The sequence below is a fragment of the Oncorhynchus nerka genome, linkage group LG11 (genome assembly GCF_034236695.1).
Source record: "Oncorhynchus nerka isolate Pitt River linkage group LG11, Oner_Uvic_2.0, whole genome shotgun sequence".
Taxonomy (NCBI): domain Eukaryota; kingdom Metazoa; phylum Chordata; class Actinopteri; order Salmoniformes; family Salmonidae; genus Oncorhynchus; species Oncorhynchus nerka.
This window is the reverse complement of record NC_088406.1, coordinates 19,102,598-19,129,951: the sequence shown is the minus strand read 5'-3', so window position 1 is coordinate 19,129,951 and position 27,354 is coordinate 19,102,598. Positions and strand designations below refer to the sequence as shown.

Below are 27,354 nucleotides of genomic sequence, written 5' to 3'. Positions count from 1 at the left end.
TTGTAGCCTGTGAGAAGGACCGGATCACGTGATGGAGAGCCATGTGAGTGAGAGGAGCTTCGGATTGCGAAGCACACTCAGGGAGAAGGGCACAACTCAGTACTCCGCACCGCAAAAGGCATAGATTTTTTTAGGGTGCACTAGGGGCCACAAAGGGGATGCCGCTGGGAAATCCTAGGCATTATGAAGTGCTTGTCAAGTTGCGATTGAGAGACTATTGGAGTGTGTACAGCGGGCTCAATAAACAAAGCAGTGCTCATGTCTTTCAAGATACTTTTTTCAAATCATCATTAGAGTCTCATCGTGCAGCTTTACAATGTATTACACATCACAACAGCCCAACGTTTGTAGAACATCTGAAGTTACATTAATAAATGGAACATATAGGAGGACCTGTTTCTTTGTTCAACTCTCAACACAGCAGCTGCATGTGCACACTGCCTCAAATCATTTGGAGACAATATCCTTTCTATTTTATTCAGCTTTGTTCAATTGTATTCTTCCTACTATAAAATAATATAAAGTAGTACCACAGAATTATATGCAGATCTTGTCTTCTTTATGAGTGTAGCCCACAGCCATTTGGCACAGCCAGATCAGGACCTAACATAGGGACAACTAAATGAACTAGTGTAGCCCACAGCCATTTGACACAGCCAGATCAGGACCTAACATAGGGACAACTAAATGAACTAGTGTAGCCCACAGCCATATGGCACAGCCAGATCAGGACCTAACATAAGGACAACTAAATGAACTAGTGTAGCCCACAGCCATATGACACAGCCAGATCAGGACCTAACATAGGGACAACTAAATGAACTAGTGTAGCCCACAGCCATATGGCACAGCCAGATCAGGACCTAACATAGGGACAACTAAATGAACTAGTGTAGCCCACAGCCATATGGCACAGCCAGATCAGGACCTAACATAAGGACAACTAAATGAACTAGTGTAGCCCACAGCCATATGGCATAGACAGATCAGGACCTAACATAGGGACAACTAAATGAACTAGTGTAGCCCACAGCCATATGGCACAGCCAGATCAGGACCTAACATAGGGACAACTAAATGAACTAGTGTAGCCCACAGCCATATGGCACAGCCAGATCAGGACCTAACATAGGGACAACTAAATGAACTAGTGTAGCCCACAGCCATTTGACACAGCCAGATCAGGACCTAACATAAGGACAACTAAATGAACTAGTGTAGCCCACAGCCATTTGGCACAGCCAGATCAGGACCTAACATAGGGACAACTCAGAGTATGTTATTCTGTTCTTCTGAAACAGACCACATTTTCTTATCATGCTTCTGTAGACCTGTCTAAAATAAATAATGGATTTATTGTGAAGGTGTAGACTATATTACATGGATTTATTTTCCTTTTTTAAATGACTTGTAAGCTACCGTACGTGTGGAAGCCAGGAGATGCAAAATGTGTTTATGTCAATTACCATTAGACCATTACACCGACAGTTATTTGCTTGACAATCATTGGCTGATGAAAGGCGACCCCCACAGCATTACTCAGTGTTAGGAAGGTGTTCCTAATGTTTTGTATTCTCAGTGTATACGTCTGTTTTAGCCCTCTACTGAAAGTGTTTCTACTGTCCCTCACCGGTCCGTGTTCAACGGACATCTCTTTCTCTCTCTACTACTCCCACCACCCCCTACTCTCCCTCCCTCTCTCCACCCTTCAGCTGCGTATAGGTATCCATACAGGCTCAGTGTTCATCGGACATCTCTTTCTCTCTCTACTACTCCCACCACCCCCTACTCTCCCTCCCTCTCTCCACCCTTCAGCTGCGTATAGGTATCCATACAGGCTCAGTGTTCATCGGACATCTCTTTCTCTCTCTACTACTCCCACCACCCCCTACTCTCCCTCCCTCTCTCCACCCTTCAGCTGCGTATAGGTATCCATACAGGCTCAGTGTTGGCGGGGGTGGTTGGGGTGAGGATGCCCAGGTACTGTCTGTTTGGCAACAATGTCACACTGGCCAGCAAGTTTGAGTCTGGCAGCCACCCTCGATGCATCAACGTCAGCCCAACCACATACCGGTGAGTACACCTGTGTGTGTGTGTGTGTGTGTGTGTGTGTGTGTGTGGTGCAGGTGTGTGTGTGTGGTGCATGTGTGTGTGTATATCTGAGGGGGGAGAATGAATGGCAATAGAGCAGCTTTCAGTCTCTAAGGACATTAGAGACATAAATGGTCACATCCAGTCACTGAATTTGTGATACGTCATTAACACACACATTTAACATTTTTTTACATTTAAAGTCATTTAGCAGGCAGAGCGACTTACACATTCACACACATCCACACACACACACACACACACACACACACACACACACACACACACACAGTGACTGCGATGTTGAGTCAAACACTTTGAGATGAGGGCTGATCTTAGTGTTCTTTCTCCATTTCTCTTTCTTTCCCTCTTTCTCTCAATTCAATTCAATTCAAGGTCTTTATTGGCATGGGAAACGTGTTAACATTGCCAAAGCAAGTGAGGTAGACAACATACAAAGTGAATATATAAAGTGAAAAACAATAAAAATTAACAGTAAACATTACACATACAGAAGTTTCAAAACAGTAAAGACATTACAAATATTATTATATTATTATATTATTGAATTATTATTATCTCTCTCCCTCTCTCTCGCTCTCTCTCTCTCTCTCCCTCCCTCCCTATTTCTCCCTCCCTCTTTCTCCCTCTCTCTCTCTCCCACCCTCTCTCCCACTCTTTCTCTCCCCCCCTCCCTCTATCTTTCTTTCAACCTCCCTCTCTCTCTCTCTCTTTCTCCCTCGCTCTCTCTCTCTCTCCCTCTTTCCCTCTCCCCCTCTCCCCCTCTTTCTGCCTCTCCCCTCTTTCCCCCTCTCTCTCCCTCTCTCTCCTTCTCTCTCTCTCTCTCTCCCCCCATCTTTCTCTCTCCCTCCTTTTCTCTCTCCCTCTTTCTCACTCTCCCTCTTTCTCTCTCCCCCTCTCTCCACCCTTTCTCCATCTCCCTCTTTCTTTCTCTCTCCCTCTTTCTTTCTCTCCCTCTTTCTTTCTCTCCCGCGTTATCCCTCTCTCCCGCTCTCCCCTCTCTCCCTCTTTCTCTTCCTCTCTCTCCCTCTCTCCATCTTTCTCTCTCCCCCTCTTTCTGTGTCTCCCCTTCTTTCCCTATCTCCCTCTTTATCTCTCCCTCTTTCCCTTTCTCCCTCTCTCCCTTTTTCTTTCCCTCTTTCTCTCTACCTCTTTTCTCTCTCCCCTCTTTCTCTCTCCCTCCCCTCCCTCTCATTCTCTCCCTCTCCCCCTCTTTCTCTCCCCCTCTTTCTCTCTCCCCCTCTCTCCCTCTTTCTCTCTCCCTCTTTCTCTCTCCCTCTTTCTATTTCCCTCTCCCTCTTCTCCCCCTTTCGCTCCCCCTTTCTCTCTCCCTCTCTCTCTCCCTCTTTCTCTCTCCCTCGTTCTCTCTCTCCCTCTTTCTCTCTCTCCCTCTTTCTCTCTCTCCTTCTTTCTCTCTCTCCCTCGTTCTCTCTCCCTCTTTCTTTCTCTCTCCCTCTTTCTCTCTCTCTCCTTCTTTCTCTCTCTTCCTCCCTCTTTCTCTCTCTCTCCCTCTTTCCCTCTCTCTCCCATCTTTCTCTTTCCCTCTCTCTCTCTCTCCCCATCTTTCTCTCTCCCTCATTCTCTCTCCCTTGTTCTCTCTCCCTCCCCATCTCTCCCCTCTTTCCTCTTTCCCTCCCTCTCCCTCTCTCCCTTTTTCTCTCCCTCTTTCTCTCTCCCTCCCTCTCTCTCTCCCTCATTTTGTCTCCCCTTCTTTCCCACTCTCCCCTCTTTCTCTCTCCCCTCTCACTCTCTCCCTCCCCCTCTTTCTCTCTCCCTCTTTCTCTCCCCCTCTTTCTCTCTCCTTCCCTCTCACTCTCTTTCTCTCCCTCTCTTTCCCACTTTCGCTGTCCCTCTCTCCCTCCCTCTCTCCCAATTGCTCTCTCTCCCTCTTTCTCTCCCCCTCTCTCACCCTTCTCCCTCTTTCTCTCTCCCTCTTTCTATTTCCCTCTCGCTCCCCCTTTCTCTCTCCCTCTTTCTCTCTCCCTCTTTCTCTCTCCCTCGTTCTCTCTCTCCCTCTTTCTCTCTCTCTCCTTCTTTCTCTCTCTCCCTCCCTCGTTCTCTCTCCCTCTTTCTTTCTCTCTCCCTCTTTCTTTCTCTCTCCCTCTTTCTCTCTCTCTCTTCTTTCTCTCTCTCCCCTCCCTCTTTCTCTCTCTCTCCTCCCTCTTTCCCTCTCTCTCCCCTCTTTCTCTTTCCCTCTCTCTCTCTCTCCCCATCTTTCTCTCTCCCTCATTCTCTCCCTTGTTCTCTCTCCCTCCCCATCTCTCCCCCTCCCTCTCTCCTTTTTCTCTCCCTCTTTCTCTCTCCCTCCCTCCCTCTCTCCCTCGTTTTGTCTCCCCTTCTTTCCCACTCTCCCCTCTTTCTCTCTCCCCCTCCCCTCCCTCTCACTCTCTCCCTCCCCCTCTTTCTCTCTCCTCTTTCTCTCCCCCTCTTTCTCTCTCCTTCCCTCTCCCTCTCTTTCTCTCCCTCTCTCTCCCACTTTCTCTCTCCCTCTCTCCCTCCCTCTTTCCCACTTGCTATCTCTCCCTCTTTCTCTCCCCCTCTCTCACCCTTCTCCCACTTTCTCCCTCTCTTTCTCCCCCACTTTCTCTCCCTCTTTCTTTCTCCCTCTTTATTTCTCTTTCTCCCGATCTCTTTCTCTCCCTCTCCTTCTCTCCCTCTTTCTGTCTCTCCCTATATCTCTCCCTCTTTCTGTCTCTCCCTCTTTCTGTCTCCCCCTATATCTCTCCCTCTTTCTGTCTGCCTTTCTGCCTTTCAATTCAATTTTAATTTAAGTGGCTTTATTGGCATGGGAAATATATTTATTTACGTTTGTTTTCTAATTATTATTTCAAATGTATCTGTGTAATCTGAGAGAAATATGTGTCTCTAATATGGTCATACATTGGGCAGGAGATTAATTAGGAAGTGCAGCTCAGTTTCCACCTCATTTTGTGGGCAGTGAGCACATAGCCTGTCTTCTCTTGAGAGCCATGTCTGCCTTTGGAAGCCTTTCCCAATAGCAAGGCAAGTCAAAAATGTCCTTAAGTTTGGGTCAGTCACAGTGGTCAGGTATTCTGCCACTGTTTATTCTCTGTTTAGGGGCAAATAGCACCATGGTTTGCACAGTTTTTTTGTTAATTCTTTCCAATGTGTCAAGCAATTATCTTTTTGTTTTCTCATGTTTTGGTTGGGTCTAATTGGGTTGCTGTCCTGGGTCTTTCTCTCTCACTTTCTCTGTCCCTCTCCCTTTCTCTCTCTGGTGTCCATTCTGTGAGTCAGTGAGTCAAAAGCGTTGTCTTGGAAACCTCTATTTTTGCAGTCAAGGACGTTCTCTCCTTAGAATCACTCATTATTCGCATGACACAAAGAGGGCTAATTGTTGCAGATTTAAATAAACCGTGTGTGTGTGTGTGTGTGTGTGTACATACCCCCCTTCAGCATGAACACACACCTGTAGCTTGTGAATAATGCCTGGGTTTGTGGCCTTTTCTCATTCGGAACAAGGCTGCATCACTCCCTGGAGAGTCTGCTGTTTGGAGAAATCTCAAAATCCCAATCTGTAGCTAAATATACCACACACACACACACCATGAGTGTTTAAATCTCTCTCCTCGTTCTTTCTCTTTCCCTCTCTCCCCCTTCCCTCTCTCCCTGTTCCCTCTTCCCTTTCCATCTCCCTTCTTCCCTCTCTCCCTGTTCCCTCTTCCCTTTCCCTCTCTCCCCCTTCCCTCTCTCCCTGTTCCCTCTTCCCTTTCCATCTCCCTTCTTCCCTCTCTCCCTGTTCCCTCTTCCCTTTCCATCTCCCTCTTTTCCTCTCTCCCTCTTTTCTTCTCTCCAGGCTGCTGAAAGACGATTGCTCTTTCTCTTTCGTCCCTCGTTCCCGGTTGGAGCTTCCTGATAATTTTCCTAAGGATATCCCGGGAACATGCTACTTCCTGGAGGGGGGGACTTCCCATAGCCATGCCTCCCTGACAAGCTCCCGCTCCGCCCCCCCAGCTCCCCTGAGGAAAGTGTCCTACAGCATCGGCACCATGTTCCTGCGAGAGACCAGTCTATAGGCTCCCAATACACACACAACTCAAACCCTACAGCCATGTTTAAATGGGAGACTTATAGAGATGACAATACCCTCCTGCCCCAAACCAGGACTCAGTCCTCTTAACAACTCCCTCGCTTTTCCATCTAGAAACAGACACTCCTCGCAGCACCAACTACAACCTGTTGTTACCAAGGGCAACCACCCTTTACACTTCAACCCCACCAGGAATCAGACTGAAGGTTGAGAGAAGAGGAGTTAAAACAACAAGAACAACAGACAATAATAGAATCATCTAGCGACTCCAAAACTAAAGCCTTCTGCTTGTAGAACACAGCGTACTGTAACCATGGATACCACAGCTGGCTGTCATCTTGGGCATGGCAGATACTGTGTTATTATCAACAGCGCTCACAACTCAGTGCCTTCCTCACTAGAACACTACATACATACACAACATGGGAGCTGGCTGAACACACAGGGAAATGGAACGAGGTCTGCAGCTCTGATGCTCCCCACAGTGATGTGTATGACTCTCCCAAATCAGTCACTGTGGGAAGCCTCGGTTGTTTTGGTCCAGCTAGCAGCTGAACCAATGGGAAGTTTGGACATTTTCTCTTTCAGTTAGCTGAATGCATCCACTTCCCAGCCCGTTTGTTAACACTAAACCATGGACATAAGAAAGCAGCACATAAATACATCCATCCACCCCCCTCCATCCATCCATCCACCCCCTCCCTCTATCCATCCACCCCTCCATCCATCCATCCACCCCCTCCATCTATCCATCCACCTCCATCCATCCATCCTCCCCCTCCATCCATCCATCCACCCCCTCCATCCATCCATCCACCCCCTCCATCCATCCATCCACCCCCATCCATCCATCCATCCATCCATCCATCCATCCACCCCCTCCATCCATCCTCCCCCTCCATCTATCCATCCACCCCCTCCATCCATCCATCCACCCCCTCCATCCATCCATCCACCCCCTCCATCTATCCATCCTCCCCCTCCATCCTCTCCCTCCAGCCAGCCGTCCGCCCATCCTCCCCCTCCATCCACCCCCTCCATCCATCCAGCCAGCCGTCCGCCCATCCTCTCCCCTCCATCCACCCCCTCCATCCTCCAGCCAGCCAGCCGCCCATCCTCCCCCTCCATCCTCTCCCCTCCATCCTCTCCCCTCCATCCACCCCCTTCCATCCCATCCTCCAGCCAGCCAGCCGCCCATCCTCCCCCTCCATCCTCTGCCCTCCATCCTCTCCCCTCCATCCTCCAGCCAGCCGCCCATCCTCTCCCCTCCATCCATCCATCCATCCTCCAGCCGTCCGCCCATCCTCTCCCCTCCATCCACCCCCTCCATCCTCCAGCCAGCCGCCCATCCTCTCCCCTCCATCCACCCCCTCCATCCTCCAGCTGTCCGCCCATCCTCTCCCCTCCATCCACCCCCTCCATCCTCCAGCCAGCCGCCCATCCTCTCCCCTCCATCCACCCCCTCCATCCTCCAGCCAGCCGCCCATCCTCTCCCCTCCATTCACCCCCTCCATCCTCCAGCCAGCCGCCCATCCTCTCCCCTCCATCCACCCCCTCCATCCTCCAGCCAGCCAGCCCGCCCATCCTCTCCCCTCCATCCACCCCACTCCATCCTCCAGCCAGCCGCCCATCCTCTCCCCTCCATCCACCCCCCTCCATCCTCCAGCCGTCCATCCTCTCCCCTCCATCCACCCCCTCCATCCTCCAGCCAGCCGCCCATCCTCTCCCCTCCATCCACCCCCTCCATCCTCCAGCCGTCCGCCCATCCTCTCCCCTCCATCCACCCCCTCCATCCTCCAGCCAGAACATCCTCTCCCTCCATCCATCCATCAGCTGCCGCCCATCCTCTCCCCTCCATCCATCCATCCATCCTCCAGCCAGGCCCATCTCTTCCATCCATCCATCCATCCTCCAGCCGTCCGCCCATCCTCTCCCCTCCATACCCCCTCCATCACCAGCATCCGCCCATCCTCTCCCCATCCATCCATCCATCCTCCAGCCAGGATTCTAGGATCCATCCATCCATCCTCCAGCCAGCCGCCCATCCTCTCCATCCACCCCCTCCATCCTCCATGCCAGCCAGCCCATCCTCTCCCCTCCATCCTCTCCCCTCCATCCACCCCCTCCATCCTCTCCCCTCCATCCACCCCCTCCATCCTCTCCCCTCCCATCCATCCACCCCTCCATCCTCCAGCCGACCGCCCATCCTCTCCCCTCCATCCTCTCCCATCCATCCACCCCCTCCATCCTCCAGCCAGCCGCCCATCCTCTCCCCTCCATCCACCCCCTCCATCCTCCAGCCGTCCGCCCATCCTCTCCCCTCCATCCACCCCCTCCATCCTCCAGGTCCGCCCATCCTCTCCCCTCCATCCTCTCCCCTCCATCCACCCCCTCCATCCTCCAGCCAGCCGCCCATCCTCTCCCCTCCATCCACCCCCTCCATCCTCCAGCCGTCCGCCCATCCTTCCCCTCCATCCACCCCCCTCCATCCTCCAGCCAGCCGCCCATCCTCTCCCCTCCATCCATCCTCCCACTCCATCCACCCCCTCCATCCTCTCCCCTCCATCCACCCCCTCCATCCTCCAGCCAGCATCCAGCCGTCCTCTCCCCTCCATCCTCTCCCCGTCCATCCACCCCCTCCATCCTCCAGCCAGCGCCCATCCTCTCCCCTCCATCCACCCCCTCATCCTCCAGCCGTCCGCCCATCCTTCTCCATCCACCATCCTCCAGCCAGCCGCCCATCCTCTCCCCTCCATCCATCCTCCCACTCCATCCACCCCCTCCATCCTCTCCCCTCCATCCACCCCCTCCATCCTCTCCCTCCATCAACCCCTCCATCCTCCAGCCGTCCGTTCTCCATCCACCCCCTCCATCCTCCAGCCAGCCGCCCATCCTCTCCCTCCATCCACCCCCTCCATCCTCCAGTTCTCTCCCCAATCCACCCCCGTCCATCCTCCAGCCGTCCGCCCATCCTCTCCCCTCCATCCTTCCCCTCCATCCACCCCCTCCATCCTCCAGCCAGCGCCCATCATCCATCCTCCCACTCCATCCTCTCCCCTCCATCCACCCCCTCCATCCTTCCCCTCCATCCACCCCCTCCATCCTCCAGCCGTCCGCCCATCCTCTCCCCTCCATCCTCTCCCCTCCATCCACCCCCTCCATCCTCCAGCCAGCCGCCCATCCTCTCCCCTCCATCCACCCCCTCCATCCTCCAGCCGTCCGCCCATCCTCTCCCCTCCATCCACCCCCTCCATCCTCCAGCCGTCCGCCCATCCTCTCCCCTCCATCCTGGATCCTCTCCCCTCCATCCACCCCCTCCATCCTCAGCCAGCCGCCCATCCTCTCCCCTCCATCCACCCCCTCCATCCTCCAGCCGTCCGCCCATCCTCTCCCCTCCATCCACCCCCTCCATCCTCCAGCCAGCCGCCCATCCTCTCCCCTCCATCCATCCTCCCACTCCATCCAACCAATAGAAAGGGAAGGTGGATTGTGGTGTTTTCTTTGATAGAACAGTGAAGTATCACTGGTCTACACTAACTTCTCCGTATCTAAGGGTCTTTCTTATGCCCCCCCATCCCTCTCTAGCTAAACACCAGCATCACACATTCAAATGTCCATGGATTTAGGAAGAAGGGAGTGGCAGAGGGAGAGAGAGAAAGGGATGCTCATTTTCAATAGTTTTTGTTCTGTACTATTGTACTATTAGTAAACATGCATTGCCAGATCTCTCTGTCTTTAGAGCAATAACCTTAGGATCCGATCTCTCTGACCCCAAACCCCATTTCTCTCTCACACACACAAACACACATGGGCTTGTTACAAGTAAGAAATGACAGGCTTCAATCGAATACTGTTGTAAACATACTTGTCCTGGAAACTTGTTTAATGATGTCATTGATTTAGCTGTGAGGTTAAAGCATTAAAGATAATAAGTGAAACAAAATAATCAGTCCGTCATCCAGCATTCAATCAGCAGCGTAATCAAACGCTCCGTCCCGTGTTGGAGTTCTACACCAATCAGCAGCGTAATCAAACGCTCCGTCCCGTGTTGGAGTTCTACACCAATCAGCAGCGTAATCAAACGCTCCGTCCCGTGTTGGAGTTCTACACCAATCAGCAGCGTAATCAAACGCTCCGTCCCGTGTTGGAGTTCTACACCAATCAGCAGCGTAATCAAACGCTCCGTCCCGTGTTGGAGTTCTACACCAATCAGCAGCGTAATCAAACGCTCCGTCCCGTGTTGGAGTTCTACACCAATCAGCAGCGTAATCAAACGCTCCGTCCGTGTTGGAGTTCTACACCAATCAGCAGCGTAATCAAACGCTCCGTCCCGTGTTGGAGTTCTACACCAATCAGCAGCGTAATCAAACGCTCCGTCCCGTGTTGGAGTTCTACACCAATCAGCAGCGTAATCAAACGCTCCGTCCCGTGTTGGAGTTCTACACCAATCAGCAGCGTAATCAAACGCTCCGTCCCGTGTTGGAGTTCTACACCAATCAGCAGCGTAATCAAACGCTCCGTCCCGTGTTGGAGTTCTACACCAATCAGCAGCGTAATCAAACGCTCCGTCCCGTGTTGGAGTTCTACACCAATCAGCAGCGTAATCAAACGCTCCGTCCCGTGTTGGAGTTCTACACCAATCAGCAGCGTAATCAAACGCTCCGTCCCGTGTTGGAGTTCTACACCAATCAGCAGCGTAATCAAACGCTCCGTCCCGTGTTGGAGTTCTACACCAATCAGCAGCGTAATCAAACGCTCCGTCCCGTGTTGGAGTTCTACACCAATCAGCAGCGTAATCAAACGCTCCGTCCCGTGTTGGAGTTCTACACCAATCAGCAGCGTAATCAAACGCTCCGTCCCGTGTTGGAGTTCTACACCAATCAGCAGCGTAATCAAACGCTCCGTCCCGTGTTGGAGTTCTACACCAATCAGCAGCGTAATCAAACGCTCCGTCCCGTGTTGGAGTTCTACACCAATCAGCAGCGTAATCAAACGCTCCGTCCCGTGTTGGAGTTCTACACCAATCAGCAGCGTAATCAAACGCTCCGTCCCGTGTTGGAGTTCTACACCAATCAGCAGCGTAATCAAACGCTCCGTCCCGTGTTGGAGTTCTACACCAATCAGCAGCGTAATCAAACGCTCCGTCCCGTGTTGGAGTTCTACACCAATCAGCAGCGTAATCAAACGCTCCGTCCCGTGTTGGAGTTCTACACCAATCAGCAGCGTAATCAAACGCTCCGTCCCGTGTTGGAGTTCTACACCAATCAGCAGCGTAATCAAACGCTCCGTCCCGTGTTGGAGTTCTACACCAATCAGCAGCGTAATCAAACGCTCCGTCCCGTGTTGGAGTTCTACACCAATCAGCAGCGTAATCAAACGCTCCGTCCCGTGTTGGAGTTCTACACCAATCAGCAGCGTAATCAAACGCTCCGTCCCGTGTTGGAGTTCTACACCAATCAGCAGCGTAATCAAACGCTCCGTCCCGTGTTGGAGTTCTACACCAAAGAACTTCGTCATGTTAAATAACGTGTAAAAAAGTGTGTGAGCGAGAAGTATGTGTGAGATAACCTGTGGATCTGTTATTGCATAAAACTCTGTACAAAATAACTTGTATGTAAAAAGGCCTATAGCTATATTAAATATGTACAATATTTGAGATATATTCAATTGTAAAGATCATACTATGTTGTACTGTTTAGTATTATTCACAAGTTTAGTACGTTCACATTTCTGTTGGCTTTTTTTCTCTTTTTGGTAAATGATTTGACATCATGATTAGTCATCTAGGCCCATGAATAACACTGCTTATGCATCTGGTTGTGACATGTAGACATCTGTTCAACGACTGAGTTGTAAGGCACATCCTCTGTCAAATAAGTTGTAAATAAAAATCAGCATATATGTTTAATAAAGAATGTCATTCCTTTACTATTTTCACCAGGGGGTAAAGGGTGGGAGTGTAATGTGTGCATCTCTCTCTGCTTGGAGATCCCTGCTCACATGAATGTTGGTGTGACACAGCTAGGCAGGACGCATGTAGTTTAGATGATGGCGTAGATGGTGAGATGACAGTATAGTATGTCTGTCGAGAGAGAGGGAGAGGTGAAGAGATGGGATGGGGAGGGACAGAGAGAAAGAGAGGTGAAGAGATGGGATGGGGAGGAACAGAGAGAGAGAGAGGTGATGGGATGGGGAGGAACAGAGAGAGAGAGAGAGGTGAAGAGATGGGATGGGGAGGAACAGAGAGAGAGAGAGGTGAAGAGATGGGATGGGGAGGAACAGAGAGAGAAAGAGAGGAAGAGATGATCTCTACTGTTTCATGATGATCTGGTGCTTCTGTCCCCAACCATGGAGGGTCTACAGCAGCACAGATCTTCTGCACAGGTTCTGCCAGACCTGGGCCCTGACAGTAAATCTCAGTAAGACAAAAAATAATGGTGTTTCAAAAAAGGTCAATTTGCCAGGACCACAAATACAAATTCCATCGAGACACCGTTAACAAAGAGCACACACAAAACGATACATACCTTGGCCTAAACATCAGCGCCACAGGTAACTTCCACAAAGCTGTGAATGATCTGAGAGACAAGGCAAAAAAGGGCCCTATATGCCATCAAAAGGAAGATACATTTCGACACACCAATTAGGATCTGGCTAAAAATACTTGTATCAATTATAGAACCCGTTGCCCTTTATGGTTGTGAGGTCTGGGGTCCGCTCACCAACCAAGACTTCACAAAATGGGACAAACACCAAATAGAGACTCTGTATGCAGAATTCTGCAAAAATATCCTCGGTGTACAACCGGAAGCGATTCCCAAATCGTCCTTCACAAAGCCAACACCTACAGAGAGATGAACCTGGATAACACAAGTTCCAAAAGAATAACGACATTTCAAATGTCATATTATGTCTATATACAGTGTTGTAATGATATGCTATTAGTTAAAGTGCATACATAAGCATAAATATGGGTTGTATTTACAATGGTGTTTGTTCTTCACTGGTTGCACGTTTCTTGTGGCAACAGGTCACAAATATTGCTGCTGTGATGACACACTGGTATTTCACCCAGTAGATATGGGAGTTTATCAAAATCAGGTTTGCTTTCAAATTCTTTGTTGGTCTGTGTAATCTGAGAGAAATGTGTGTCTCTAATATGGTCATACATTTGGCAAGGGGTTAGGAAGTGTAGCTCAGTTTCCACCTCATTTTGTGGGCAGTGTGCACAGCCTGTCTTCTCTTGAGAGCCAGGTCTGCCTATGGCAGGCTTTCTCAATAGCAAGGCTATTGAGAAAGTCTGTACATAGTCAAAGCTTTCCTTACGTTTGGGTCAGTCACAGTGGACAGGTATTTTTTTGTTAATTCTTTCCAATGTGTCAAATAATTATATTTTTGTTTTCTTATGATTTGTTTGGGTCTAATTGTGTTTCTGTCCTGGGGCTCTGTGGGGTCTGTTTGTGTTTGTGAACATAGCCCCTCCCCACTCTCTCGCTTAGTTGCTAGGGGAGGCTGTGTATATATGAGCTGATGACTGTAGAACGCTGAGATTAAGGAATGACAGATTGTAATTCTCTCTTTTGTGGACAGATGTTTCCTTCTTACATTCCTTACCGTGGAGCTGTTTCCCAGAATTCTCCACTTTGTTCTCCACTGAAGGAGAGATAGGGAATGTCTCCACCCTCCTCTCCCCCATCTCTCCATCCCTCCTCTCCCCCATCTCTCCATCCCTCCTCTCCCCCATCTCTCCACCCCCCTCTCCCCCATCTCTCCACCCCTCCTCTTCCCCATCTCTCCACCCCTCCATCTCTCCACCCCTTCTCTCCCCATCTCTCCACCCCTCCTCTCCCCCATCTCTCCACCCCTCCTCTCCCCCATCTCTCCATCCCTCCTCTCCCCCATCTCTCCACCCCTCCTCTCCCCCATCTCTCAACCCCTCCTCTCCCCATCTCTCCACCCCTCCTCTCCCCCATCCCTCCCCCACCTTCTCTCCCCCTCTCTCCACCCCTCCATCTCTCCACCCCTCCTCTCCCCCATCTCTCCCCCTCTTCTCCCCCATTCTCTCCCCCTCCTCTCCCCCTCTTCTCCCCCATTCTCTCCCCCGCCCTCTCTCACCCCCTCTCCCCCATTCTCTCTCGCTCCCCTTCTCTCCCCCTTTTCTCCACTCCTCTCTGCCCCCTTTCTATCTCCCCTCTCCCTCCCTCTCTCTCTGTGTCCCCCTCTCACTCGCCCCCTTCTTTCCCCCTCTCTATCCCCCCTCTCTCCCTCCCACTCTCTCTCCCGCTCTCTCTCAATTCAATTCAATTTTATTCTCTCTCTGTCCCCACATCTCTCCCTCCCTCTCTCTCTCCCCCTCTCTATTATGTTGTCTCATTCTCTCTCCCATCTCATCTATCTTTCCATCCCTGTCTCTCCTCCCTCCCTTCCATCCCGGTCTCTCCTCCCTCCTGGCTACCCCAATACCCCTATACAAGCTTAACCAGGTAGGCCAGCTGAGAACAAGCTCTCATTTACAACTGCGACCTGGTCAAGATAAAGCAAAGCAGTGCGACACAAACAGAGTTACACTTGGAAAAACAAACGTACAGTCAATAACACAATAGAAAAATCTATATACAGTGTGTGCAAATGGAGTAAGGAGGTAAGGCAATACATAATTATTAACAAATTAACAAATGTGAAATAGGAAGCCGATTTTAGATTAAATTTGGATTGGAGATGCTTAATATGACTGAAAGGAGAGTTTACAGTCTAGCCAGAAACCTAGGAATTTGTAGTTGTCGGAACCGATGATGCAGGTTATATGACACTCAGATGTCTGGATGGATAATATAGGTTATATGACACCCAGATGTCTGGATGGATAATATAGGTTATATGACACCCAGATGTCTGGATGGATAATATAGGTTATATGACACCCAGATGTCTGGATGGATAATATAGGTTATATGACACCCAGATGTCTGGATGGATAATATAGGTTATATGACACCCAGATGTCTGGATGGATAATATAGGTTATATGACACCCAGATGTCTGGATGGATAATATAGGTTATATGACACCCAGATGTCTGGATGGATAATATAGGTTATATGACACTCAGATGTCTGGATGGATAATATAGGTTATATGACACTCAGATGTCTGGATGGATAATATAGGTTATATGACACCCAGATGTCTGGATAGATAATATAGGTTATATGACACTCAGATGTCTGGATGGATAATATAGGTTATATGACACTCAGATGTCTGGATGGATAATATAGGTTATATGACACCCAGATGTCTGGATAGATAATATAGGTTATATGACACTCAGATGTCTGGATGGATAATATAGGTTATATGACACTCAGATGTCTGGATGGATAATATAGGTTATATGACACTGTTAGTGGAATTTTAAATTCCTATATGTTTTGTAGCCAAAACCAAATTCGCACTCTTTCTATTTCATTAATGATTTGTAAGTTCATTAATTATGCATGAAGTAGATCGAGACCAGTCTTAAAAGCCAGGTAACAGTGTTTAATTCAAGAGAGTACTAACCAAAAATACAAAGAACCTTACATTTTAAAGAGAGAACATAAAATGACATCATCAGTTTCTCACACTCTCTCCGATCCCCACAATAGCACAGTGTTTTCAGGTCCGGAGATGTCTTCTACTCCCCTCATAAACCAGACATTCCAATCTGTCTAAAAGATATCTTCTCCTCCACTAATGGAATATCAAGGACCATTCTTATCTGTCAGAAAATATATATCATCCCGCTCCCTTAAACCGCCCGCGAGGTACAGACAATTAATTCGTTTTACTTACATTTTCAGTAACAGCTTAACCAAGAACCCATACATTTCATACCATAACATAATAGTATTAGAATAAATGGTTCTAATTTAAATGTATACATTATTAATCATTTCAACTATAATTTCCTCCAACAGACACCCAGATGTCTGGATGGATAATATAGGTTATATGACACCCAGATGTCTGGATAGATAATATAGGTTATATGACACCCAGATGTCTGGATGGATAATATAGGTTATATGACACCCAGATGTCTGGATGGATAATATAGGTTATATGACACTCAGATGTCTGGATGGATAATATAGGTTATATGACACCCAGATGTCTGGATAGATAATATAGGTTATATGACACCCAGATGTCTGGATGGATAATATAGGTTATATGACACCCAGATGTCTGGATGGATAATATAGGTTATATGACACCCAGATGTCTGGATGGATAATATAGGTTATATGACACCCAGATGTCTGGATAGATAATATAGGTTATATGACACTCAGATGTCTGGATGGATAATATAGGTTATATGACACCCAGATGTCTGGATGGATAATATAGGTTATATGACACCCAGATGTCTGGATAGATAATATAGGTTATATGACACCCAGATGTCTGGATGGATAATATAGGTTATATGACACCCAGATGTCTGGATGGATAATATAGGTTATATGACACCCAGATGTCTGGATGGATAATATAGGTTATATGACACCCAGATGTCTGGATAGATAATATAGGTTATATGACACCCAGATGTCTGGATGGATAATATAGGTTATATGACACCCAGATGTCTGGATGGATAATATAGGTTATATGACACCCAGATGTCTGGATAGATAATATAGGTTATATGACACCCAGATGTCTGGATGGATAATATAGGTTATATGACACCCAGATGTCTGGATGGATAATATAGGTTATATGACACCCAGATGTCTGGATGGATAATATAGGTTATATGACACTCAGATGTCTGGATGGATAATATAGGTTATATGACACCCAGATGTCTGGATGGATAATATAGGTTATATGACACTCAGATGTCTGGATGGATAATATAGGTTATATGACACTCAGATGTCTGGATGGATAATATAGGTTATATGACACCCAGATGTCTGGATGGATAATATAGGTTATATGACACCCAGATGTCTGGATAGATAATATAGGTTATATGACACTCAGATGTCTGGATGGATAATATAGGTTATATGACACTCAGATGTCTGGATGGATAATATAGGTTATATGACACCCATATGTCTGGATGGATAATATAGGTTATATGACACTCAGATGTCTGGATAGATAATATAGGTTATATGACACCCAGATGTCTGGATAGATAATATAGGTTATATGACACTCAGATGTCTGGATAGATAATATAGGTTATATGACACCCAGATGTCTGGATAGATAATATAGGTTATATGACACTCAGATGTCTGGATGGATAATATAGGTTATATGACACCCAGATTTCTGGATGGATAATATAGGTTATATGACACCCAGATTTCTGGATGGATAATATAGGTTATATGACACTCAGATGTCTGGATGGATAATATAGGTTATATGACACCCATATGTCTGGATGGATAATATAGGTTATATGACACCCAGATGTACATTTACATTTACATTTAAGTCATTTAGCAGACGCTCTTATCCAGAGCGACTTACAAATTGGTGCATTCACCTTATGACCTCCAGTGGAACAGTAGTGCATCTAAATCTTTTCAGGGGGGGGGGTGAGAGGGATTACTTTATCCTATCCTAGGTATTCCTTAAAGAGGTGGGGTTTCAGGTGTCTCCGGAAGGTGGTGATTGACTCCGCTGTCCTGGCGTCGTGAGGGAGTTTGTTCCACCATTGGGGGGCCAGAGCAGCGAACAGTTTTGACTGGGCTGAGCGGGAACTGTACTTCCTCAGTGGTAGGGAGGCGAGCAGGCCAGAGGTGGATGAACGCAGTGCCCTTGTTTGGGTGTAGGGCCTGATCAGAGCCTGGAGGTACTGAGGTGCCGTTCCCCTCACAGCTCCGTAGGCAAGCACCATGGTCTTGTAGCGGATGCGAGCTTCAACTGGAAGCCAGTGGAGGGAGCGGAGGAGCGGGGTGACGTGAGAGAACTTGGGAAGGTTGAACACCAGACGGGCTGCGGCGTTCTGGATGAGTTGTAGGGTTTAATGGCACAGGCAGGGAGCCCAGCCAACAGCGAGTTGCAGTAATCCAGACGGGAGATGACAAGTGCCTGGATTAGGACCTGCGCCGCTTCCTGTGTGAGGCAGGGTCGTACTCTGCGGATGTTGTAGAGCATGAACCTACAGGAACGGGCCACCGCCTTGATGTTAGTTGAGAACGACAGGGTGTTGTCCAGGATCACGCCAAGGTTCTTAGCGCTCTGGGAGGAGGACACAATGGAGTTGTCAACCGTGATGGCGAGATCATGGAACGGGCAGTCCTTCCCGGGAGGAAGAGCAGTTCCGTCTTGCCGAGGTTCAGCTTGAGGTGGTGATCCGTCATCCACACGGATATGTCTGCCAGACATGCAGAGATTCGATTCGCCACCTGGTCATCAGAAGGGGGAAAGGAGAAGATTAATTGTGTGTCGTCTGCATAGCAATGATAGGAGAGACCATGTGAGGTTATGACAGAGCCAAGTGACTTGGTGTATAGCGAGAATAGGAGAGGGCCTAGAACAGAGCCCTGGGGACACCAGTGGTGAGAGCACGTGGTGTGGAGACGGATTCTCGCCACGCCACCTGGTAGGAGCGACCTGTCAGGTAGGACGCAATCCAAGCGTGGGCCGCGCCGGAGATGCCCAACTCGGAGAGGGTGGAGAGGAGGATCTGATGGTTCACAGTATCGAAGGCAGCCGATAGGTCTAGAAGGATGAGAGCAGAGGAGAGAGTTAGCTTTAGCAGTGCGGAGCGCCTCCGTGATACAGAGAAGAGCAGTCTCAGTTGAATGACTAGTCTTGAAACCTGACTGATTTGGATCAAGAAGGTCATTCTGGGAGAGATAGCGGGAGAGCTGGCCAAGGACGGCACGTTCAAGAGTTTTGGAGAGAAAAGAAAGAAGGGATACTGGTCTGTAGTTGTTGACATCGGAGGGATCGAGTGTAGGTTTTTTCAGAAGGGGTGCAACTCTCGCTCTCTTGAAGACGGAAGGGACGTAGCCAGCGGTCAGGGATGAGTTGATGAGCGAGGTGAGGTAAGGAGGAGGTCTCCGGAAATGGTCTGGAGAAGAGAGGAGGGGATAGGGTCAAGCGGGCAGGTTGTAGGGCGGCCGGCCGTCACAAGACGCGAGATTTCATCTGGAGAGAGAGGGAGAAAGAGGTCAGAGCACAGGGTAGGGCAGTGTGAGCAGAACCAGCGGTGTCGTTTGACTTAGCAAACGAGGATCGGATGTCGTCGACCTTCTTTTCAAAATGGTTGACGAAGTCATCTGCAGAGAGGGAGGAGGGGGAGGGGGAGGAGGATTCAGGAGGGAGGAGAAGGTTGCAAAGAGCTTCCTAGGGTTAGAGGCAGATGCTTGGAATTTAGAGTGGTAGAAAGTGGCTTTAGCAGCAGAGAGAAGAGGAAAATGTAGAGAGGAGGGAGTGAAAGGATGTCAGGTCCGCAGGGAGGCGGGTTTTCCTCCATTTCCGCTCGGCTGCCCGGAGCCCTGTTCTGTGAGCTCGCAATGAGTCGTCGAGCCACGGAGCGGGAGGGGAGGACCGAGCCGGCCTGGAGGATAGGGGACATAGAGAGTCAAAGGATGCAGAAAGGGAGGAGAGGAGGGTTGAGGAGGCAGAATCAGGAGATAGGTTGGAGAAGGTTTGAGCAGAGGGAAGAGATGATAGGATGGAGGAGGAGAGAGTAGCGGGGGAGAGAGAGCGAAGGTTGGGACGGCGCGATACCATCCGAGTAGGGGCAGTGTGGGAAGTGTTGGATGAGAGCGAGAGGGAAAAGGATACAAGGTAGTGGTCGGAGACTTGGAGGGGAGTTGCAACGAGGTTAGTGGAAGAACAGCATCTAGTAAAGATGAGGTCGAGCGTATTTCCTGCCTTGTGAGTAGGGGGGAAGGTGAGAGGGTGAGGTCAAAAGAGGAGAGGAGTGGAAAGAAGGAGGCAGAGAGGAATGAGTCAAAGGTAGGCGTGGGGAGGTTAAAGTCGCCCAGAACTGTGAGAGGTGAGCCGTCCTCAGGAAAGGAGCTTATCAAGGCATCAAGCTCATTGATGAACTCTCCGAGGAACCTGGAGGGCGATAAATGATAAGGGTGTTAAGCTTGAAAGGGCTGGTAACTGTGACAGCATGGAATTCAAAGGAGGCGATAGACAGATGGGTAAGGGGAGAAAGAGAGAATGACCACTTGGGAGAGATGAGGATCCCGGTGCCACCACCCCGCTGACCAGAAGCTCTCGGGGTGTGCGAGAACACGTGGGCAGACGAAGAGAGAGCAGTAGGAGTAGCAGTGTTGTCTGTGGTGATCCATGTTTCCGTCAGTGCCAAGAAGTCGAGGGACTGGAGGGAGACATAGGCGGAGATGAACTCTGCCTTGTTGGCCGCAGATCGGCAGTTCCAGAGGCTACCGGAGACCTGGAACTCCACGTGGGTCGTGCGCTGGGACCACCAGATTAGGGTGGCCGCGGCCACGCGGTGTGGAGCGTTTGTATGGTCTGTGCAGAGAGGAGAGAACAGGGATAGACAGACACATAGTTGACAGGCTACACAAGAGGCTACGCTAATGCAAAGGAGATTGGAATGACAAGTGGACTACACGTCACGAGTGTTCAGAGAGTTAAGCTTACGTAGCAAGAATCTTATTGACTAAAATGATTAAAATGATACAGTACTGCTGAAGTAGGCTAGCTGGCAGAGGCTGCGTTGTTGACTAAGTAGGCTAGTTGGCATTGGCTGCGTTGTTGACACTACACTAATCAAGTCGTTCCGTTGAGTGTAATAGTTTCTACTGTGCTGCTATTCGGGGCTAGCTGGCTAGCTAGCAGTGTTGATTACGTTACGTTGCGTTAAAAGAACGACAATAGCTGGCTAACTAACCTAGGAAGTCGCTCTAGACTACACAATTATCTTTGATACAAAGACGGCTGTGTAGCTAGCTATGTAGCTAGCTACGATCAAACAAATCAAGCCGTTGTACTGTAATGAAATGAAATGAAAAATGTGATACTACCTGTGGAGCGAAGCGAAATGCGACCGGATTGTTGAGTGCAGAAGTTCTGTTCGGTAGACGTTGGCTAGCTGTTGGCTAGCTAGCAGAGTCTCCTATGTTAAGGACGACATAAAACTACACACTCTAAACTACACAATTATCTTGGGTACGAAGACAGCAAAGACAACTATGTAGCTAGCTAACACTACACTAATCAAGTCGTTCAGTTGAGTGTAATAGTTGTGCTGCTAATCGGTAGACGGTGGACTAGCTAACGGTAGGTATGGTGTTCTTTGGATGCAACTCAGCATTCTTTGTCCTCCAAACACAACGAGTTGAGTTTTTACCAAAAAGTTATATTTTGGTTTCATCTGACATTCTCCCAATCTTCTTCTGGATCATCCAAATGCTCTCTAGCAAACTTCAGACGGGCCTGGACATGTACTGGCTTAAGCAAGGGGACACGTCTGGCACTGCAGGATTTGAGTCCCTGGCGGCGTAGTGTGTTACTGATGGTAGGCTTTGTCTGGATAGATAATATAGGTTATATGACACTCAGATGTCTGGATAGATAATATAGGTTATATGACACTCAGATGTCTGGATGGATAATATAGGTTATATGACACTCAGATGTCTGGATGGATAATATAGGTTATATGACACCCAGATGTCTGGATGGATAATATAGGTTATATGACACTCAGATGTCTGGATGGATAATATAGGTTATATGACACTCAGATGTATGGATGGATAATATAGGTTATATGACACCCAGATGTCTGGATGGATAATATAGGTTATATGACACCCAGATGTCTGGATAGATAATATAGGTTATATGACACTCAGATGTCTGGATGGATAATATAGGTTATATGACACTCAGATGTCTGGATGGATAATATAGGTTATATGACACCCAGATGTCTGGATGGATAATATAGGTTATATGACACTCAGATGTCTGGATAGATAATATAGGTTATATGACACCCAGATGTCTGGATAGATAATATAGGTTATATGACACTCAGATGTCTGGATAGATAATATAGGTTATATGACACTCAGATGTCTGGATGGATAATATAGGTTATATGACACCCAGATGTCTGGATGGATAATATAGGTTATATGACACTCAGATGTCTGGATGGATAATATAGGTTATATGACACCCAGATGTCTGGATGGATAATATAGGTTATATGACACTCAGATGTCTGGATGGATAATATAGGTTATATGACACCCAGATGTCTGGATGGATAATATAGGTTATATGACACTCAGATGTCTGGATGGATAATATAGGTTATATGACACTCAGATGTCTGGATGGATAATATAGGTTATATGACACTCAGATGTCTGGATAGATAATATAGGTTATATGACACTCAGATGTCTGGATGGATAATATAGGTTATATGACACCCAGATGTCTGGATGGATACTATCCAGTCAGATTCCCACAGAGAAAGCATTCCCCCCTCTCATCTCCTAGCCCTCTCTCACCATCAGTGAAAGAGAGAGAGAGAGAGAGAGAAAGTGAGAAAGACAGAGAGAGACAGAGAGAGAGACAGAGAGAGAGACAGAGAGAGACAGAGAGAGACAGAGCGAGAGAGAGAGAGAAAGGGAGAGAGACAAAGAGAGACAGAGAGAGAGAAAGGGAGAGACAGAGAGAGAGAGAGAGACAGAGAGTGAGAGCCAGAGACAGAGAGAGACAGAGAGAGAGACAGAGAGAGAGACAGAGAGACAGAGACAGAGAGAGAGAGACAGAGAGATAGACAGAGTGAGAGCGAGAGAGAGAGACAGAGAGACAAAGAGAGACAGAGAGAGAGAGAGAGAGAGCAAGAGAGAGACAGAGAGAAAAGAGAGAGAGAGAGAGAGACAGAGAGACAGAGAGCGAGAGAGAGAGACAGAGAGAGACAGAGACAGAGAGACAAAGAGAGACAGAGAGACACAGAGAGCGAGAGAGAGACAGAGAGAGAGACAGAGAGACAGAGAGCGAGAGAGAGAGAGAGAGAGAGAGAGACAGAGAGAGACAGAGACAGAGAGACAGAGAGAGAGAGAGAGAGAGAGAGAGAGAGAGACAGAGAGACAGAGAGAGAGAGACAGAGAGAGAGAGAGAGGCAGAGAGAGAGACAGAGACAAAGAGAGACAGAGAGACAGAGAGAGAGGCAGAGAGAGAGACAGAGAGAGAGACAGAGAGCGAGAGAGAGAGAGACAGAGTGTACGTGTGTGTATGTGTTTGTTTTCTAAGAGCCCTTGCGGCGCTCTGTGATGCAGTTCAACTCCCTTCCCCTTTATTTCTTTACTCATGAGCCTTTGTGACACAGAGATCCCAGAGTGTGACCAGGAGGTGAGGGTGTTGTTGTGAGGGGGTGTGGGAACAGCAAGGTTATAGAAACAAAATGGTCTGCACATATTTCTCCCATAGCACTTTCACTGTGACAGTGTTTCAGTCTAGCTGGTTATCTGCCTGCTCTGACCTTCAACTGAAACCTCTTGTTAGAATATTGGAGTAATAAAGGCCAGTATCTTTTTGTCTTTATGCAGAGAAGTTTCACATCACATTTTACATTTACATTTTTGTAATTTAGCAGACACTCTTATATAGAATGACTTAAAGTTTGTGCATTCATCTTGCGATGGCTAGGTGGGACAACCTCGCTATCTCAAGGACAATCCTCAATAACAATTACTTAGCTGTCAGTAGAGTCAGAGCTAGAAGGGGGGTCGAGGTAAGGAGGAGGATTATTTCAAATCATTTTTGAAGAGGTAGGGTTTCAGATATTTTTGGAAGATGGGCAGGGACTCTCCTGTCCTTGTTTCAGGGGGAAGCTAGTTCCACCATTGGGGTGTCAGTACAGGAAAAGCTTGGTCTGGGCTGAGCGGGAGCTGAGGGGCCAAGAGACCTGAGGTGGCAGAACAGAGTGCTCAGGTTAGGGTGTAGGGTTTGAGCATAGCCTGAAGGTAGGGAGGGACAGCACCATGGTATTGTAGTGGACAGGAGCTTAAACTGTAAACCAGTGGAGTGTGTGGAGGAGCGGGGTGACATGAGAGAACTTGGGAAGGTTGAAAACCAGGCATGCTGTTAGGTTCTGGATACGTTGCAGGGGTTTGATGGCACAAGCAGGGAGCCCAGCCAACAGTGAGTTGCAGTAGACCAGACGGGAGAGGACAAGTGTCTGGATTAGAACCTGTGCCACTTCCTGCGTGAGGTAGGGTTGTCCCCTACGGATGGTGTACAGCATGAACCTGCAGGAGTGGGTCACCTAATTTCAACTAATGTGATGAGTGTATGTATGACAAGGTCGATATGAGGATATCCAGGATAGCAAAATGATGCTCCAGTCAACATCTTCTTGTTATTGTAGGTCTGAGATCAAAAGAGCCTTACCACATGAATTATATTACCCAGAGTGCACCTATAGGTTTAATATCACCTCTTCCTCTCTTCCTGTGACAGTGCTGGGTGGTAACAGAATATGTACACCAGCCATCAACATGAAAACAAGATTGTCTCTAGACTTTTGGACAGAGCACTCTCTTCCCCTCTCTCACTCTCATATGCACAGCTGTGCTGTTGCAGCTGAGACGGGAAGGTCAGAGTGATGTTTAGAGGTCATTTAAAGCATATAGGGCTGGAGGAAGTTTAGCATCAGGCTGTTTGACGGAATTGTTGGAATTTATGGGGTTTTGATGTTTTTTGACCTTTTGAACTAGAAACGGGAGGAAAGAATGGAGTGGGAGGAGGGGAAGTAAGCAGAGTATGGATATGAGTGAGAGAAGGAGAGGAACGGGAACCTATTTTCCTGTTCTCCCTTTATGTAAATGAGTTATCACATGACTTATGAACCTTTCTCTGTAACCTGTATCTGTTTGTGTGTGTGTGTGTGTGTGTGTGTGTGTGTGTGTGTGTGTTAACAGGAAAAGAGCAGACATCCCTCAGCTGTATAGCCTTCCTCTGTCTAGTGGGAGTAAAACTCTTCGTAATATTCTATACTAGACGTATCGTGCATCGCCATCTATAGTAAAAGCATCAAGTGTTCTCATCTACAGTTAGCATCAAGTGTTCTCATCTACAGTTAGCATCAAGTGTTCTCATCTACAGTTAGCATCAAGTGTTCTCATCTACAGTTAGCATAAAGTCTTCTCATCTACAGTTAGCATCAAGTCTTCTCATCTACAGTTAGCATCAAGTGTTCTCATCTACAGTTAGCATCAAGTGTTCTCATCTACAGTTAGCATAAAGTATTCTCATCTACAGTTAGCATCAAGTGTTCTCATCTACAGTTAGCATCAAGTGTTCTCATCTACAGTTAGCATCAAGTGTTCTCATCTATAGTTAGCATAAAGTATTCTCATCTACAGTTAGCATCAAGTGTTCTCATCTACAGTTAGCATCAAGTGTTCTCATCTACAGTTAGCATAAAGTGTTCTCATCTACAGTTAGCATAAAGTGTTCTCATCTACAGTTAGCATAAAGTATTCTCATCTACAGTTAGCATAAAGTGTTCTCATCTACAGTTAGCATAAAGTGTTCTCATCTACAGTTAGCATTAAATGATGATATTTATGACAACCACAAACCACTTCACTGTACTCACACCACACTGCTGCCTGGAGAACAGTGAAATATGATACAGTACTGCATACACAGTATAGTATGACTGAGTTTGTGTCACAGTGAAATTCATTGACACGAGGAAGAAAAAATGCAGGTGATGGAGGAGAGGAGGATAGATAGAGGGGGATAGAAATAGAGGATTGGCAAGAGAGATGAATAGGAGGAGAGATGGAGAAGCCCTGAGGAATGAGATGCAGAGAGAGAGAGGGATGAGAGACTTCCACGCCAAGTCGTGTTGGTAATAATCCCATGCAGTCATGTCAAAGTGTTTAACACTGGAATGAGTGTTGTTATAGATGTGACTCTGGATGACAACAATGTTGTTTCCAACATTAGGGCTGTTTTGCTAAATATATGAAATATACATTGTGTTTTGTTTCCTTGCCACTATACTAAGGAGTATGGTGATACTGGTATCGTCCAGGTCCTAGGTTATTCACCCTCTATCTCTTCCTCTCTTCTTCCCTCACTCAAACACACCTCCCATCTTCACTTTCTTGATATCCCATTCCCTCCCGCTCTCTCTGACTTCCTTTTCCTCCCCCCACACTGTCCCTCTCTTCACCCCCCTTCGGTCCCCCTCTTCCTCTCCTCCCCCCATTGTCCCCCTCTTCCTCTCCCCCACTGTCCCCCTCTTCTTCTCCCCCCACTATCCCCCTATTCCTCTCCCCCACTGTCCACCTCTTCCTCTCCCCCCACTGTCCCCCTCTTCCTCTCCCCCACTGTCCCCCTCCCCCCACTGTCCACCTCTTCCTCCCCCCACTGTCTTCCTCTCCCCCCCCCACCGTCCACCTCTTCCTCTCCTTCCTCCTGTTCCTCTTCTCCCCCCAATGTCCCCCTCTTCCCCCTCTTCCCCTTCTTCCTCTCGTTCCCACCACTGTCCCCTTCTCCCCCTCCTACTGTCCACCCCCCCACACTGTCCCCCTCTTCCTCTCCCCCCACTGTCCCCCTCTTCCTGTCCCCCCCACTGTCCCCCTCTTCCTGTCCTCCCCCACTGTCCCCCCCACTGTCCCCCTCTTCCTATCCCCCTCACTGTCCCCCTCTTCCTGTCCTCCCCCTCACTGTCCACCTCTTCCTCCCCCCACTGTCCACCTCTTCCTCTTCTCCCTCCTGTTCCTCTTCTCCCCCCCAAAGTCCCCCTCTTACTCTCTTCCTCTTCACGGTCCCCATTTTCTCTCCTCCCCACTACTGTCCCCCTCTTCCTCTCCTCCCCTCCACTGCCCCCTCTTCATCCCCACCCCCCACCATCCCCCTTTTCCTCTCCCCATTCTTCCTCTCCTCCCCTACTGTCCCCCTCTTCCTCTCCCACCTACTGCCCCCTATTCCTCTCCTCCCCCTTTTTCTCTCCTCCCCACACTGTCCCCCTCTTCCTCTCCCCCTCACTGTCCCCCTCTTTCTCTCCCCACACTGTCCCCCTCTTCCTGTCCCCCTCACTGTCCCCCTCTTCCTCTCCCCTACTGTCCCACTCTTCCTCTCCCCCTACTGTCCCCCTCTACCCCACCCTCACAGTCCCCCTCTTCCTCTCCTCCCCTTACTG

The 27,354-nt window shown here is 48.6% G+C and overlaps 1 protein-coding gene across 1 annotated transcript in view; it reads left to right on the top strand.

The window, feature by feature from the left end:
- The window catches only part of LOC115123347 (guanylate cyclase 1, soluble, alpha 2), an 83,821-nt gene extending 76,927 nt beyond the window's left edge, over positions 1-6,894 (top strand). The window contains exons 8-9 of the mRNA XM_065024279.1: positions 1,919-2,073; positions 5,930-6,894. Of these exons, the coding sequence (XP_064880351.1) occupies positions 1,919-2,073; positions 5,930-6,149 (375 nt within the window). The 3' untranslated portion in view covers positions 6,150-6,894. The remainder of the gene's footprint in view (positions 1-1,918; positions 2,074-5,929) is intronic.
- The last annotated feature ends 20,460 nt before the right edge of the window (positions 6,895-27,354 follow it).